This window comes from Callorhinus ursinus, unplaced genomic scaffold, assembly GCF_003265705.2.
Source record: "Callorhinus ursinus isolate GAN/ISIS: 27379988/994484 unplaced genomic scaffold, GSC_fseal_2.0 scaffold4, whole genome shotgun sequence".
NCBI classification, from domain to species: Eukaryota; Metazoa; Chordata; class Mammalia; order Carnivora; family Otariidae; genus Callorhinus; species Callorhinus ursinus.
In genome coordinates, this window is record NW_027397066.1 from 71,911,166 (window position 1) to 71,925,978 (window position 14,813).

At 39.3% G+C, this 14,813-nt stretch overlaps 1 protein-coding gene across 7 annotated transcripts in view; it reads left to right on the forward strand.

The window, feature by feature from the left end:
• HERC3 (HECT and RLD domain containing E3 ubiquitin protein ligase 3) overlaps positions 1-14,813 on the forward strand; it is a 128,134-nt gene that overhangs the window by 80,189 nt on the left and 33,132 nt on the right. For 5 of the 7 annotated variants that reach the window (XM_025873421.2, XM_025873423.2, XM_073891941.1 and 2 more), the window contains 9 exons: positions 295-354; positions 2,691-2,802; positions 3,178-3,367; positions 5,165-5,328; positions 5,461-5,574; positions 6,803-6,838; positions 11,806-11,829; positions 11,922-12,011; positions 13,206-13,376. In XM_025873421.2, coding sequence (XP_025729206.1) covers positions 295-354; positions 2,691-2,802; positions 3,178-3,367; positions 5,165-5,328; positions 5,461-5,574; positions 6,803-6,838; positions 11,806-11,829; positions 11,922-12,011; positions 13,206-13,376 — 961 coding nt within the window. The remainder of the gene's footprint in view (positions 1-294; positions 355-2,690; positions 2,803-3,177; positions 3,368-5,164; positions 5,329-5,460; positions 5,575-6,802; positions 6,839-11,805; positions 11,830-11,921; positions 12,012-13,205; positions 13,377-14,813) is intronic. The other 2 variants (XM_025873424.2, XM_025873425.2) reach the window with 1 other exon arrangement.

Sequence of the window (14,813 nt, forward strand, 5' to 3'; positions counted from 1 at the left end):
TATCTTAGATGGTTGATGGTAGAAGAATGTTCAAGATCATTATCAGGTGCAAGAGTCGTTCTTTCAGTAGCTTTGGTACTTTTGATTTTAACACGACTTGTGGAAAATTTAAGTACTTGTCCATTTTGAGACACAATGTTTCTCCACAGCAAATGTACATTTTCCAAGGATTCATCTGGGTAAGAAAGCTGCTGTTGATGAAATCCTGGGATAGATGACTAACCTGTTGTTGGGCTTGAATAACCATTTCTTTGTAATTATTAAAGGCTTGCCTACCTTTTTCTTTCTGAGCAGTGGTGTTGTTCAGATCTTATCTTCTGCAGCCTGTTGGAATGGAAGTTTTCTTGAAAAAAAGTAAGTGATTTAGAATCTTAAAAAAATACCCACATGTGATTCAGATACTTATTCAGCAAAGGCCATGAGAGACTCCTGTTCTCTTTGATGGTGGTTGGCCTTCATTTAGTGGATAAGCTGATGATTTGTGCACAAATTGGAATGCCTAATGATGAATGAGATGTCAGGAAGGGCAATGCTGATTCATGCCTGATTGGCAAAGAAGCAGATTAGCAAAGAGTGAGACTATCTCAGAGAGAGTTGATGTAATCAATAGCAGGATTTCTTAGGCTGTTCTGAAATGTTACCCCCAACATGTATACCCTATTTGTTTTAAATTCTTAATTCTTTAAGTAGTCTCAGTTTCATTGGATTGTTGCCCAAAGGTTTTTCTTTTCTCAAAAAGAGTGAGCTTAGGGGGATGTTCCAAGGAAGCTTCGGGAGCTCCTTGGCCTTAGGTCTAGCTCAGCTCACCAGGAAATTACATTTGGGCTGACTTTCCAGGTAGGAAATAGTGTTTCTTTGCTTGGCCTTATCACTTCTGCATATATCCCCCTCAGGAACCTCATGCAGCAGAAGGTTCTTGTCATGGGTTTTGATTTTTGGTGATCCCAAGTCCTGATCATTTCTCAGTCCTTTTTTGCCAGTGACCAGGTGAATGAAATCCCAAGAAGATTTAGAATTTAGTTCAGTGTATGAATCCCACTCCCTCCCCCACCAAAAATGTATGTCCCTGACTGGGTTGCAAGAGGTCACTTCAGAAACTCTTCAGTTACAGCTAGAGATTGCCAAGCCTTTTACTTGTATTATTAGGGCAGCTGAAAGGAGCTCATCCGGTTTATTTCAGATTTAATATTTAGCATTTTCCTCCACGGAAAACTGTTCTGTATTGTGCTGATGTTGGTCTTTTAGGACAGTGGTTTTCAACCAAGCTGATTTATCTTCCGAGGGGACATTTGGCAATGTCTGGTGACATTTTTTGGTTGTTCCAATGGGGGGGGGTATACTACTGGCATCTAGTGGTATGATGCTGCCAAGCACCTCACAATCCTATCCACCCAAGAAAGAATTATTTGGCCCCAAAAGTCAATAGCACCAAGGCTGAGAAAACTTGTTCTAGAAGGATAGGTTTTTATGAAGGTTTGGAATGGCCCTTGGCCAGATTTGTTAGGTTATTCATCTTTAGTTTCATAAATTCCATAGAGATAAATGGGTAAAGCCTTTTTTTTTTTTTTTAACTGACAACTGTGCTATTTCAGGACTCCTGCTTATGTAGCTTATGCAGAATGCCTCACAGGAAACCAGTTAAAGTGAAGACCACTTTTACAAAGCATAAATACATTTAGATAAAATATTTTGTTTTTTTCTTAACAGTATGACAGTAAATACCTCTGCATATAGAAGGTTACATAAAGGACACCAGAATTAATTTCTGTGTTTGGGGTAGATTTATTTTTAGAGTAATAACAACAAAAGACCCAACAAAGCCCAAGCATCTCTTTATTTGACCATTTAGGTTTCAATACATGTAATTATGACTTTTTTTAATGTTAGAAACTCGACTTATATTTTTATAAATTACAACATTGCTGTCAGATGGTGTTAAAACTATTTGAATGTGTCCATTACTCATAAACAGTAGCCTGTTTTGCAAATAGATAGTTCTTTTTTAATTAATAGATGTGGTAATGTTCAAGAGTAGGAATTTAAAAGAGAGACTCTCTAAGTCTCTAAAAGGTTAAGATTTATTTAAGGTTAGAAAAAATGATGAATTGCTAGGAAGTTAAAAACAGTAGCAGTGTGTATTAGTCCTTGGGTGTATGTAATTGTATCCCTTGTGTAAACTAAGAGAGACATTAGCTTTGTATTTGTTGTAGATCTGATTTTTTAAAAAAATTATTAAGAAAAGCTTTAAATGAGGTTTGTTCTACCTGCTATTTGTTGATGAGTGGGCCAGTTTGCACCAGGGATGTGTTTCGCCCCTTGGCACAGCATCTACATCTAGGTCAGTGTACCAGAATTACAGAAAAAGGCAAAAATGCAAGAGTAAATCAGGGAAATAACACTCTGCTTATAAATTTCAAGATAACCTCAAACTGAAATGATGATCCTTGCTTGTACTTTGAATTGAAGAAAAAAAAAAACACTTGAAAATTTTAAGATCATCTTGAAAAAGGGGTTCCAGAGCTTGATTTTGTTGGGCTTTCTTGAAGTGTAGTGTTTTTATGCAGCTTGTCTGCTAGATCAACTTTAAATCCCATCAGTAGAGACAGACTATTTTGTTTCCCTTTTCTAATTCCTGTCAGAGTGTTTGCTTTGTTTTTCTTTTATTACACACTTTCAACATTTTTGTTTAGAATTGATGAACATTTTAAAACAAGTCCCAAAATCCCTGGGATTGACCTGAATTCAACGAGAGTGTTATTTGAGAAGTTAATGAGCTCTCAACACTCCATGATTCTAGAACAGGTAAGTTCTTTACATTTACAGAGTGTATTTTTAAAAATGCATTTTTGCACTGCAGTAATTCAGCTTTCAAGAGAAACGAGTAAGATAAAAAGGCAAAAATCTTGTATAAATCTTTACAATGTTCACTTTGGGAATTTGACCTACCTTTAACTTTCTTCTGAGCTTAACTCTTTCTGAGGAAGTGCCCTTCCAGAGTAAGGTCTGCACGGGTGGGGATCTTTGGCTTTTCATTCCACTGATGTATCTCCTGAGCACCCTCAGTGCATACTGAGTGAGTGGGAATGGAGGGTCTATCGAATAGCTTATGAATTTAGAGATAAGGTAACTAGATCTCAGGCATGTTAGAATTTCTCAGTATTCTTTTCTCTCGGACAGATCTTGAACAGCTTTGAGAGTTGCCTGATTCCTCAGTTGTCCAGTTCACCACCAGATGTCGAAGCCATGAGAATCTATTTAATACTTCCCGAATTCCCACTGCTCCAGGATTCCAAGTATTACATAACGTTGACTATTCCCCTGGCCATGGCCATTCTGCGGCTGGATACAAACCCCAGCAAAGTATTAGGTGAATTTGTGAAACCCAATACCAGTGGCTTTGCACTTTTTATTTTATCGGTGTGACCACTGACTCTCAGTGGACTGAGATCCGAGAATCGATCTGTTGCCATTTAATATGCTTAACATTCAGATCTTACTTTTCTTTGCTGCTGTCTTCTAACTGGCCATGTTTGCACGATGAGCAAATCGAACCGTTATTTTGGTTACTTGAAATGATTCATGCTAGACTAATCTTGATATTTAAATATTCACTAGGTTACATTATCCAACTTTAAACTACTTTTTTAACCTCCTACATTTGCTAGTAGTTAATAGTGCCTCAAAAATTAGTGTCCATCTGTTGGTCTTTCTCCTAAACCTAATTTAGGGGGTGGGAGTGAAATGAACAGTTTGGTGTGATGCACAGGTCTCCAAAAGAGGAGAGGAAGAGAATGACCTAGTGGAGACTTACCAAATGTTTGTTCTGTTTTTCTTTTTTAGGACAGTTGAGTCCACACTGATTTTTGCAGGCCACGGACACTTTGCTGAGATAAGAACCTTCCGTTCCTCAGTGAATTGGAGAGTGTCTCTCATGGGAGTAGCGCCTGAGATGTTTTTATTAATCAAGTGCAGAAAGTCTGTCACCTGGCTTTTCCCTTTTTTTTCCTTCCCCCTGGTAAATTTTTTTTTTTAGGTGTTCATTGCGACTCAGTAACTTCTGCGTTCCATGTGGACTGGGATGTTACTTGAGTGTGTCTCCCCATGAATAAAGAGCCCTGTGTTCCTGAGGATGGAATCCCGGCTTTTCCATATTGCTTCCACCTTTGCAGAAGATACAAAAACAGAAATAATAATGAAAGCACTAGGAATATGTTAGTCCTTCATTTTGCTTTTTTAAGATCACAGCCCTTTGGGGGGCGTATTTTTTCAGGTGTCCTCGTAGACTATGAGGTAGAGAGATGGCAGTCTCCGAAGGAATATTACCTGACGTTTAAGTTTTGGGTTTTTATTTTTTTAAATTTTTTCCAGGTAGGGCCGCACAAAGAGATCAGAATCGTTCAGTTTTACTCTTGTTTTTAACTTCTAATTAAAGAAATTTAAATTTAGAGGAATATCCCAAAGTACAGAAAACACTACAGGTACCCATTCACACAAAGATTCATGATTATCAGTATTTTGCCCTTTCAGTTTTCTGTATTCCCCCTACCACCACCTTTTTATTTTTGCTGAAATATTTTTTAAAAAATCATAGACATCCTATCATTTCATCCTTTAAGTATTTCAGTATGGCTGAATTTACTTCTGACAATGTAGAAGCTAATACTATAGCCTTCTTGTCTGATTATGAGAAAGCATAGTTTGGGGAGAAACAGAAATAGTAGTTTTCAACTAATGATGCCTCTTGAGGGAAGGCATGAATGCCATACTGGCGCTGTTTTCAGAGCCATGTGGCCCTTTGCATCCCTGGTACAGGATGAGGTGGGGGCAGCAAGGATGAGATCTGAAGGCTCCTGCCCACAACAGGTGCCTTAGCATCTTGTCCACACAGACCTTTGGAATTGAACTTTTAGCTAAGCTTTCTGAATGGGTCTTGGAGGAAAAAAAAATCAGATCAAGTGCTACGAAAAAAGCTCTAGGGATTCTTATGGATCTCCTGCCCTCTCCAGAAATGCCTTGATGGATTCTTTTTAAAGTCAGTTTTGGGAAACTGTATTTTAGACTAATGTTCATTTTCTAGCCGGAGCAGTTTTTAGCTAGTAGGCAGAAGACGTAAATACTTGATCAAGGATACATGTTGAAATATGTCTTTTCTCTCTCCCTAAAGATAACTGGTGGTCTCAGGTATGCCCAAAATATTTCATGAAGCTGGTAAACCTCTATAAAGGTGCAGTCGTTTATCTACTGAGAGGAAGAAAGACATTCTTAATTCCTGTACTGTTTAACAATTATATTACAGCAGCTCTCAAGCTCCTGGAGAAGTTATATAAGGTGAGCATAGAGAGGAGCCAGTGGGGAGAGGGGTGAATAGATGGTAGGCTCAAATGTCCTACTGAGGTTGTCCATGGAAAGCCCTTTTTCGGTTGTCTGGGTTTTAATTTTCCTTATTTTGTTCTTCATCAGGTAAATCTCAAAGTGAAGCATGTGGAATATGATACATTTTACATTCCTGAGATTTCCAGTCTTGTGGACATTCAGGAAGACTACCTCATGTGGTTCTTGCATCAAGCAGGCATGGTAAGAATTCACGTAAAGCAGATCTTAAAGCTTTAGTCTTGAGGCACCTGGGTGGCTCAGTCATTAGGCGTCTGCCTTGGGCTCAGGTCATGATCCCATGGTCCTGGGATTGAGCCCCGCATCGGGCCCCCTGCTCCGCGGGAAGCCTGCTTATCCCTCTGCCTCTGTCTCTCATGAATAAATAAAATCTTAAAAAAAAAAAAAAAGCTTTAGTCTTTTCTCAGAGTACAGATAAGGACGAGAAGAGCACATCTGAGCCCCAAATTTGTCCTTGACTTTGGTGTTAATGTCACAATGTTTTGGCTGGCTTTGCATTCTTGAAACTTTGAAGTGCTTTGAGAAATCATAAATGGTCAGTAAGGAGTCATAAATGGGTAGTCAGCCAGAATGGTACAAATCTTAATTAGTTGCCAACATTTTAAAAATCAAGGTATCTAAAGTAGTCACAGTTGTAGAAGCAGAAAGTAGGGTGGTTGGTGGCTGGGGCCTGAGGGAAGGGAAATGGAGCATTGCTTAGTAGGTATAGAACTTCAGCTTTGCAAGATGAAAAAGTTCTGGAGATCTGCCGTGTAATAATGTGAATATAATTAGCACTACTGAACTGTATGCCTAAAAATGGTAAAGATGGCAAACTTTGTTACATGTCTTTTACTACAAAAAAGGCAAGATACTTAAAATGAATTTCTAGCTTTTCTTGAAACTTGGAATATCTGGCAACATAACCTGTCCTCCCAGATGGTACCAATTGGCTGGAGTTCAATAGTGGCTCTTTAGACGAGGCTTCTATGTGCCTCAGTCCCCACTGCCCCTTGATTCTGACATTGAGGAAAGGATCATTTGCTAATTACTATCTTCTGATAGCTAGCTTACTTCAGTTGTCTTGTTTTGGCACCTGAATTCTGTAGGCCACCTCTGATTTGGGATTATGGATGTGAAGATGTCACCCATCCCTGACCTAGCTGTCACCGTATGTTAGATATGCCACCCAAGGGACTGTGGATTCCTGCCTGCCACCATGACTTGGCAAGAGGTGCTCAGTTTGATTGCAGACTGGCTTGGGATCTCTGCATGGGTTTTTAGGACCTCCCTCTGTGGAGTATGTGTAAATTGGAGTTATGTCAGAAAACCAAATGATGATTTGTTACTGTATTTAGTGAAGTGACGTGCAACAGATACATTTGGTGTGAGTCCTTGCCAGTTTAACAGATTCTTCACCAACATTTAACAGATTCATCACCAACATTTCCCTGTAGTGTTTTTGGAGGTGAGTAGTGGTCTCTAATAGCAAGGTGTGTAAATAGGTTTATTTAACTTAGGAGATTATTTGGTTTGTCAAATAATAGATGATCAGTGCTAGACACAATGTGTTTTTTAAATTTAAATTCAATTAACATATAATTAACATATAATGTATTATTTGTTTCAGGGACACAGGTCTGTGATTTATCAGTCTTGTACCCAGGGCTCATCACAACACATATCCTCCCCAATGTCCATCACCTAGTTATGTGTTTTTAATAAGCTTTATGATAACCTTGAAAAAACAAAATACTCTTAAATAAAAATGAGTTCGAGTCTTTTAAATGGGTTTACATGGGAAATTTAACATGCAAGCTAGCAATGAACTCTGCTTTCAGCTGCTACTTTAGAAATTGGAAAAAAAAGCTTTTCTATTTTATCGACTTGTGAGTAACTATTCATGGAATAATAAAATGTTAAGAGCTGAAATAAGCTTTATGAATTATTTCGGCTGTTTTGTTTCTAGGTGAGGAATTGGAGGCCCACAGAAGTTAAACAGTTTTTCCAATTGTTTAAGCAATTTAGTTAGCTTCATAGAAGCCAATTCTTCTGACTTTGAATCTACCCTTTCTGTGACTGGATGCTGAATAAAATACTTCTAATGAACCCTAATTCTTTTTGCCACTGAAAAAGAAGTTGCTGGTGTTAGAAATGTAGATTATCATGGTTGCAGTCTGTGAATGGCGGTACTTAAGTGAGCAACTTTGGCTTTCTTTTAGATTCCACAGAGAAGTGATACCATATAGTATTTGTCTTTCTCTGTTTGGCTCATTTCACTTGGCATAATGCCCTTCAGGTTCACGCATGTTGTTGCAAATGGCAGGATATCCTTTTTTTATGGCTCAGTAATATTCCTGTGTGCGTGCATGGGAGTGTGTGTGTGTGTGTGTGTGTGTGCGCACACTTCACAATAAATGGCTTTACCTGTCTAATGTTTTAGTGTGGTAGTAGCCAAGGCAGTCTAGCGTACAGTAGAGCACATGCTCTAGTCAAAAAGAACTGGGTTCAGATCTCAGTGGTGGCCTACTGCCTGTGCTGTCTTAGGCAAGTTACTTAATTCTTACAGTGCTGGTGTCCTTATTTGTAAATGAGAATTATGACAGTATCATGAGAATTAGATGGGAGAAAGCATGGGAAGGCTTTACTTGGCAGAGTACTTAGTGGCGTATATATAATAAGCCCTCACTAACTGGTTTTCAGTAAGCAGCTCTGGGTCACCTAATATGTGTCATGAGCCTGCTGGTCACCAGGGACGGAGACCTGTGTAGCATGTGGTGGTTCCCTCTGTGGGATATTCAGTGCAGAGGCAGCAGTGAAAAAGACATTACACAGCTGTGGAACTGTTGTGTGTAAAGGGCTGTGGAGCACAAAAGGAACATTCTAGAATGGCTGATTTTTGCTCATTTTAAAGATTTGTTTTAATTTATTTATTCCAGAGCGAGAGCGAGTGAGCAGAGGAAGGAGCAGAGGGAGAGGGAGACACAGACTCTGCACTGAGCGCAGAGCCTGATGTGGGGTTCCATTTCCGGACCCTGAGACTTAACTGACTGAGCCGCCCAGGCACCCTGATTTTTGCTCATTTTAAAGAAGAGGTGGTAGTGGTTTATTTCAGTTAATAAACTGCCAGCTTCTACACTTGAAAACCGAAGAGCACATAGAATAAGTGGCTCAATGGGCTCCCATAGAGGGCAGCACAAGGGAGAAAGTCAATGACAAAGAAAATGCTTCCTAAGTAAAAGCTAGAATTGAGTTGACACCTTGCTGTATGTATCACATGGGGACAGTGGTTTGGCTCCAGGTACCGTGTTGTTCCCGGGTGAGACAAGGCCACTGTTTTGCCTCAGCATCATGCAGTGATGCTGGGAAGCCAGATTTGTCTATGATGGGTACAGGAGCACCTGGTGGCAGGCCCTAAGGCAGAGTTAGCTGTGTTTTCTCCTCATGCTGCAGATGTTTGTACAGTACCTCCTGTCCCCAGCCAGCCACAGCCACACGTAGGAAATGTGGACTTGGAATTTAAGAAAAGAAGAAAAAGATATTCCCAGTTCCCCAGTTCTGTACCATGTACTTATTCCATGCTTCTGTTTAATATACTTTTGAAAATGAAATAAGGTCACAGTCTAACCCCATTTCAAGCAGGAACACTTGAAATATGATCCATCACCAGTACTTTGCTAGTTTTATGTTTGTTAGACTCATTTTGGGGAGTGGATGACCCAGGACGAGCAGGCTCCTCCCTGAGAGGATCACATATCTTATGAGTTCACGCTCATCCTCCTACGTTAGGGAGAGCAGCCATAGAGCAAAATCCTAACGCTGCTGTTGGAACATTTATTTCATGTAATACAGAAATGCCAGTACTAATAACATTTCTAAAATAGCATTTGCAGAATAAAAATCAGTGACATTAAATGATTATATTTCAAATACAAAACCCGTAGACTTATAAAAAATTGTAGACCTTCTATGTATAAGTAGACCTTCAAAGGGATGCCTGGTGGCTCAGTCGATTAAGTTGCTGGCTCTTGATTTCGTCTCATGTCATGATCTTGGAGTCATGAGTTCGAGCTCCCTGGCTGGCTCCGTGCTCAGCAGGGAGTCTGCTTGGGATTCTCTCTCCCTCTTCCCCTCTCCTCCTCTGGCTCTCTCTCTCTCTCTCTGGGTAAATCTTTTTTTTTTTTTTTTACTTTTTTTATTATGTTAATCACCATACATTACATCATTAGTGTTTGATGTAGTGTTCCATGATTCATTGTTTGCGTGTAACACCCAGTGCTCCATTCAATACATGCCCTCTTTAATACCCATCACCAGGCTAGCCCATCCCCCCACCCCCTCCCCTCTAGAACCCTCAGTGTGTTTCTCAGAGCCCACAGTCTCTCATGGTCCGTCTCCCCCTCCGATTTCCCCCCCTTCATTCTTCCCCTCCTGCACCCCTGAGGGGGTGATGGGAGGGACTGGGACTGAGGAGGTAGATGTTGGAGGAGGCCTGGGCGGGCTTGTGGTGCGGCTTGCAGCAAGAGGGCAGCAGAATGGTCCGAGAACTGCAGTGGGCCTGGAGAGGGCCGGGGCCTCCAGACAGACCTGCTGGTTGATGTCTGAAATAACTATACTGTCCTAACAAAAAGACCGGTATTGAAGAATACTGGGTACGCTGTGATGCTGTAATGCCCGCAACTGGTTTTGTGGTCCCTCTGGTCACTTCTCTCCCAGTCACTTTTACATTCGAAGTGTTCAGAACTTTTATCTTGCTTTATAGACCAACACACGTAAACAATTTTTTTCTGTCCCTTGAGAATAAGCAAATAATGCTTAGTTCTGAATATTGCCACTACTTGTAAACCCACTTCCCTAGGATACTCCTCCCTAGGTACCTAGACTAGAAGATCACTTTGTGAAGTGCTATTTTATGGTATGTATGTGGGCTTTTTTTTTTTTTTTTTTTTAGTGATTTCAGTTCCTAAATTCCAAATAATTAGGTATAGTAGGTATGAGAATGAGCCAAATTAGCCTGGATTATATATGCATGATTCCATACCTTGTCTCACTGGACTAGAATCATCTCTCCAGTTAGGGTTTCTTAGTCTAGGGAAATGTTCCAAGATCTCTAAAGGAACTTAGTTCCAAAGGATTAACAGGATGGATTTTAGTGAAAATTGCTATTAAACGATTTCATCGAAATATACACAAACACAAAAGGAGGTAGTTCTACACTTCTTACTCAGTAGCCCTTAAACAATTATAGAACCAAACCAAATCTACAAAGTAAATGCAGACAAAACTCTAAAATCAATAAAATGCAGATTAGCCTTTTGATTAAATTTGACAGCAAAAATATCTTATTGAAACCCATTGTATTGGGGAGAGGAACTGCCTGCTGTCAGGCCTTGGGTGCCTGAGTTCCGCCAGCCTGTCCGCCCTGGGATGACTCAGCTCTATTCTCTTTTCAGAAGCTATGAAACCTTCCTTCATGCAGTGGGCCGAGACTGGTCTGGCCTTTTCCTGGGCGCAAATGCATCCCTGACAGAGGAAGACTGCTTTTCTTCTTTTTCATTATCCTTGGACAATTAAGTATATAAAACTTGACACCAGTGCAATCATTAAAATAAATGAAAATCATCACAAGGAGGTTGTTCAGAATGCATTTTCATTAGTTTTGTTTAGGATAGCCTTTTAAAGAACTCGCAGAATTTTAAAAAATTCTAGAGCACTCTCAGATCTCTGAGAGTAAGTTTGCAGTTTTCTGTTTGAGAAATACTGCTGCAGATCAACAAATGTGTATTGTTGATGTTTTTGTTGTAGCTATGTTTCATTTGTGGTAGTTGTTATTTATTGTTATTCCCGTCCTCAAAATTTTATTTAGATTTATTCACATACTGATGGAATATCTTCTATAGGCCTGGCACTAGTCTAAGTGCTGAGTCAGGGACAGCTTTCTAAATATTTGTTTTCTCCTAATCATGACAGCTGTGTGTGTGTGTGTGTGTGTGTGTGTGTGTGTGTGTGTGTGTGTGTGTGTGTGTAAGAAGGAGATGTAACATGACGACAAATAAAATGCAGTCTGCATCATCCATTTTACCCAAGAAAATTAATATCTGAAGTCAAGGTTGTAAAGCTCCTGTTTTGGAATTAGATTTCTTATAAAAGGGCATTCTATTAATGCTGTAAATTATGGAGTCAGTGAAATGGTCTTTAAAGGTCCTTTAAAATTTTTTATACTTGTTTTTATATTTTTTTTCTCAGTCTGTACCCATCAAAACATCTGGTCTGTTCCATCACAAACCAATCAGCCATTCAAATGGTGTTCGCTCTCTGCATGGGCAAATAATCAGATCGGTTATATGTTTTTTGACTTATATTTTATATTCGCAGGGGGTAGAAAGTTCAGGTTTTACAATCCAAGTAAGAGACTTTTTATTTTTCTTTACACAGAAGGCTAGACCATCTATAATACAGGTAAACGATCCATTTTTCATTTACTTATATATTTTTCTAGCAATTTTTTCTGTGGACCACTGTAATATTGCCAATAATATGTTTTATTCTAGGATACTGTCACACTTTGTTCCTACCCTTTCATCTTTGATGCCCAAGCCAAGACCAAAATGTTACAGACCGATGCTGAACTACAGATGCAGGTATCATATTTTAAAAATCATTTCCTCTTCTTACTGTGTTCTGTTCATCCTAAGCATTCCGTTGTAACTTTTAATAACAGGAGAGAGTCTAACAGGGCCACTATAACTTTTTATAGATAAAAAGACATAGAACTATTTTAAGTTTTTTCAGCAGTTTTATGTTGAATATAACACATATACATGAATGCATGTTTACCTGGATCTGGGGTTGGCAAGCATTTTCATAAAAGGCCATATAGTAAATATTTCAGTTTTTGTGGGCCATGCAGTCTATCTCAACTATTCAACTATTTCGTGTTGTAACATGGAAAGCAGTGATAGACAATAAGTAGATGAATGAGCATGGCGTTTTTCCAATACTGTTTTCTGTACACTGAAATTTAAATTTTATATAATTTTCACATGTGAAATATTTTTTTCACTTTTTTCCCAATCATTTAAAAATGAAAAAAAAATTGTTATTTCAAGAGCTGTACAAAAACAGGCAACAGGCTGGATTTGGTCTGCAGGCCATCATTTGCTGCCCTGGTGGAGATAGGGCAATAATTAAATGGAGCTTGGTAATTCTTTATTGATTAAAAACTGAAGTTATAGAGATTTGTTTATTTTAAATATACACTTTTATTATAAAATATAATTGGTTTTAATAAGCTTACAAAGACATTTGTGAATTAATAATCCAAATCTACCAGTTCCTATTGTTGGTAGGTATATCTCTTCGTTTATCCCTCTCTCTCTCTGTCTCTCACTCTCTGTGTGTATCTGTACATACGTGTCTGTTTTCACAGTGACCTATCCATGATATTGTCAATTTAAAGGCATTCCAGAGAAAGTGGACAGTTTTCAAAGAATGAAAGCTGTTTAACTCTCCATCATGTTTCTTCTACTCTGATGATTACTTCAGTCTTAATTAGCTGGTCTCAGTCATTTTCATGGGACTGGTTATGGGTCCTATGGTTCATAAACTGTTTCATTTAATTTCTTTTGGTTCAGATTAGAAAGATTTGTGTGTTTTATAAACATGAGTAACTTTGAAAATCTGGAAAAGTTAAAGGGAAAATCAGAAAGAACAGAATGGAGAAGCATTCAGCCTGCTCCCCACCTACCCCAGGTCCAAAGGCACAGGTGATTGCTGTTCCAGCCCCACTCCCAGGTATACTCTGAGTAATTGTATTCTTGGCTGTGCTGTTCCAGGTGGCGGTCAATGGAGCTAACCTGCAGAATGTCTTCATGCTTCTCACCTTGGAGCCTCTGCTGGCCAGAAGCCCCTTCCTGGTCCTTCACGTTCGCAGGAATAATCTTGTTGGAGATGCCCTAAGAGAGCTGAGCATTCATTCTGATATTGATTTGAAAAAGCCTCTCAAAGTGAGCCCTTCATTTTATTCCTCTAAATATCTTCCAGGATTTTCTTTAAACAGTGTTGATGAAACAGCAAAGGTCTTATTATGAAAATTGTGGAGTACAGCCATTCATGATTTCTTTCATTCATTTGACAAGAATTTAATCACCTCCTTCTGTCAAATCATCGAACAGAACATCTCAACATACCACCAGATAAGAATGCCAGTGGATTACTTGAGGGATTATAGGGCTTTCTCTGTCTGCTGTCTTGGGTGTACCTGCTTCAGCTCTACCAGAAACAAGCCAGCAAGAGCAGAACTAAAGCTTCAACTAGGCGAAACTATCCAGTCAGCATCTAGGAAGACTTTGGTTGTCAGATATTGAAGAGAAAGAAGGAAAAACCTAGAATGGAAAGGTAGTGAAATTGGGAAGCTGTTGACCTATCGTGATAGGCACTCTTAGTACCCTGAAATTACTGAATTAAAATTTTTTCTCTCCTCATAGACTATGCATGTTTGTGTTACTACTTACTGTATTCCCAGGGCTTAGCGCAATGCTCATACCTAGTAGGTGGTTCGATTAATGTTTAATGAATTATCTGAAGTTGTTTTTTAAGCCCTTTATCATTCCCTTCAGATGATTTCCAGATCTCTGTTGCCATTCCTGTTGTAAACTCTGATTTTCAAAAGGTAGCGTAGGCAAGAAACTGATGGTCTCCGTGCTATCATCACCCTTTCCAGAACATCCCATGAGTGGCATCAATCTCCTCTGTCTGCCTGGGAGTTCTCCCTGCAATTTCTGGGTTAGGTTTTTGATATCACAAAGAGAGGGGGCCTCCCTTTGCCCCCTGTTTTCAGTCAGTAATTCCGGTGAGACCCTTGTTGCTTCGTAGCACATCTGCGTTAAGTCTTCTGCCGGCATCGGTACGATCGAGGGCCTAGTGTCTGCCCCCACCTTTGCTCCTGTCCTCCTCTCAGCAGCCTGGAACCCGGCCACAAGGGTATACTTTCTCTTTTTCTTTTTTTCTTCTAATTCTATAAAGGGATTTATTGGAAGTCTACATTTAGATATTAAATGTTTACATTCAGTTTGATAGGAATGTAATTTTCAAAAGTTAACTGAGCCTTTGTCTTAAAAGTTCATCTATTTGAGTCTTATACATATTTTTTACATCTTCAAGATCTAATCGAAGTTCTTCTGCCTCTTCTGCTTTTTCTCCACACATCTGCAGAATAGTGTTGAAGGATATACTTTTTCAAATGCTCTTTTTAGCTCTGTGTCTGAGCCCTTGCCTGTAAAAAGGGGATTGATAATAGCAATCCCTACACATGAGGCTGCTCTCATTAGGTTAATAGAGTTTAAATGCTGGCATGTAACAAACTCTCAATAAATCTCCTTTGTTGGTTTGCTGTAGCTGTTACTGTGATGATCCTATGGGTCCAGGATGCCCTGCATAGATCT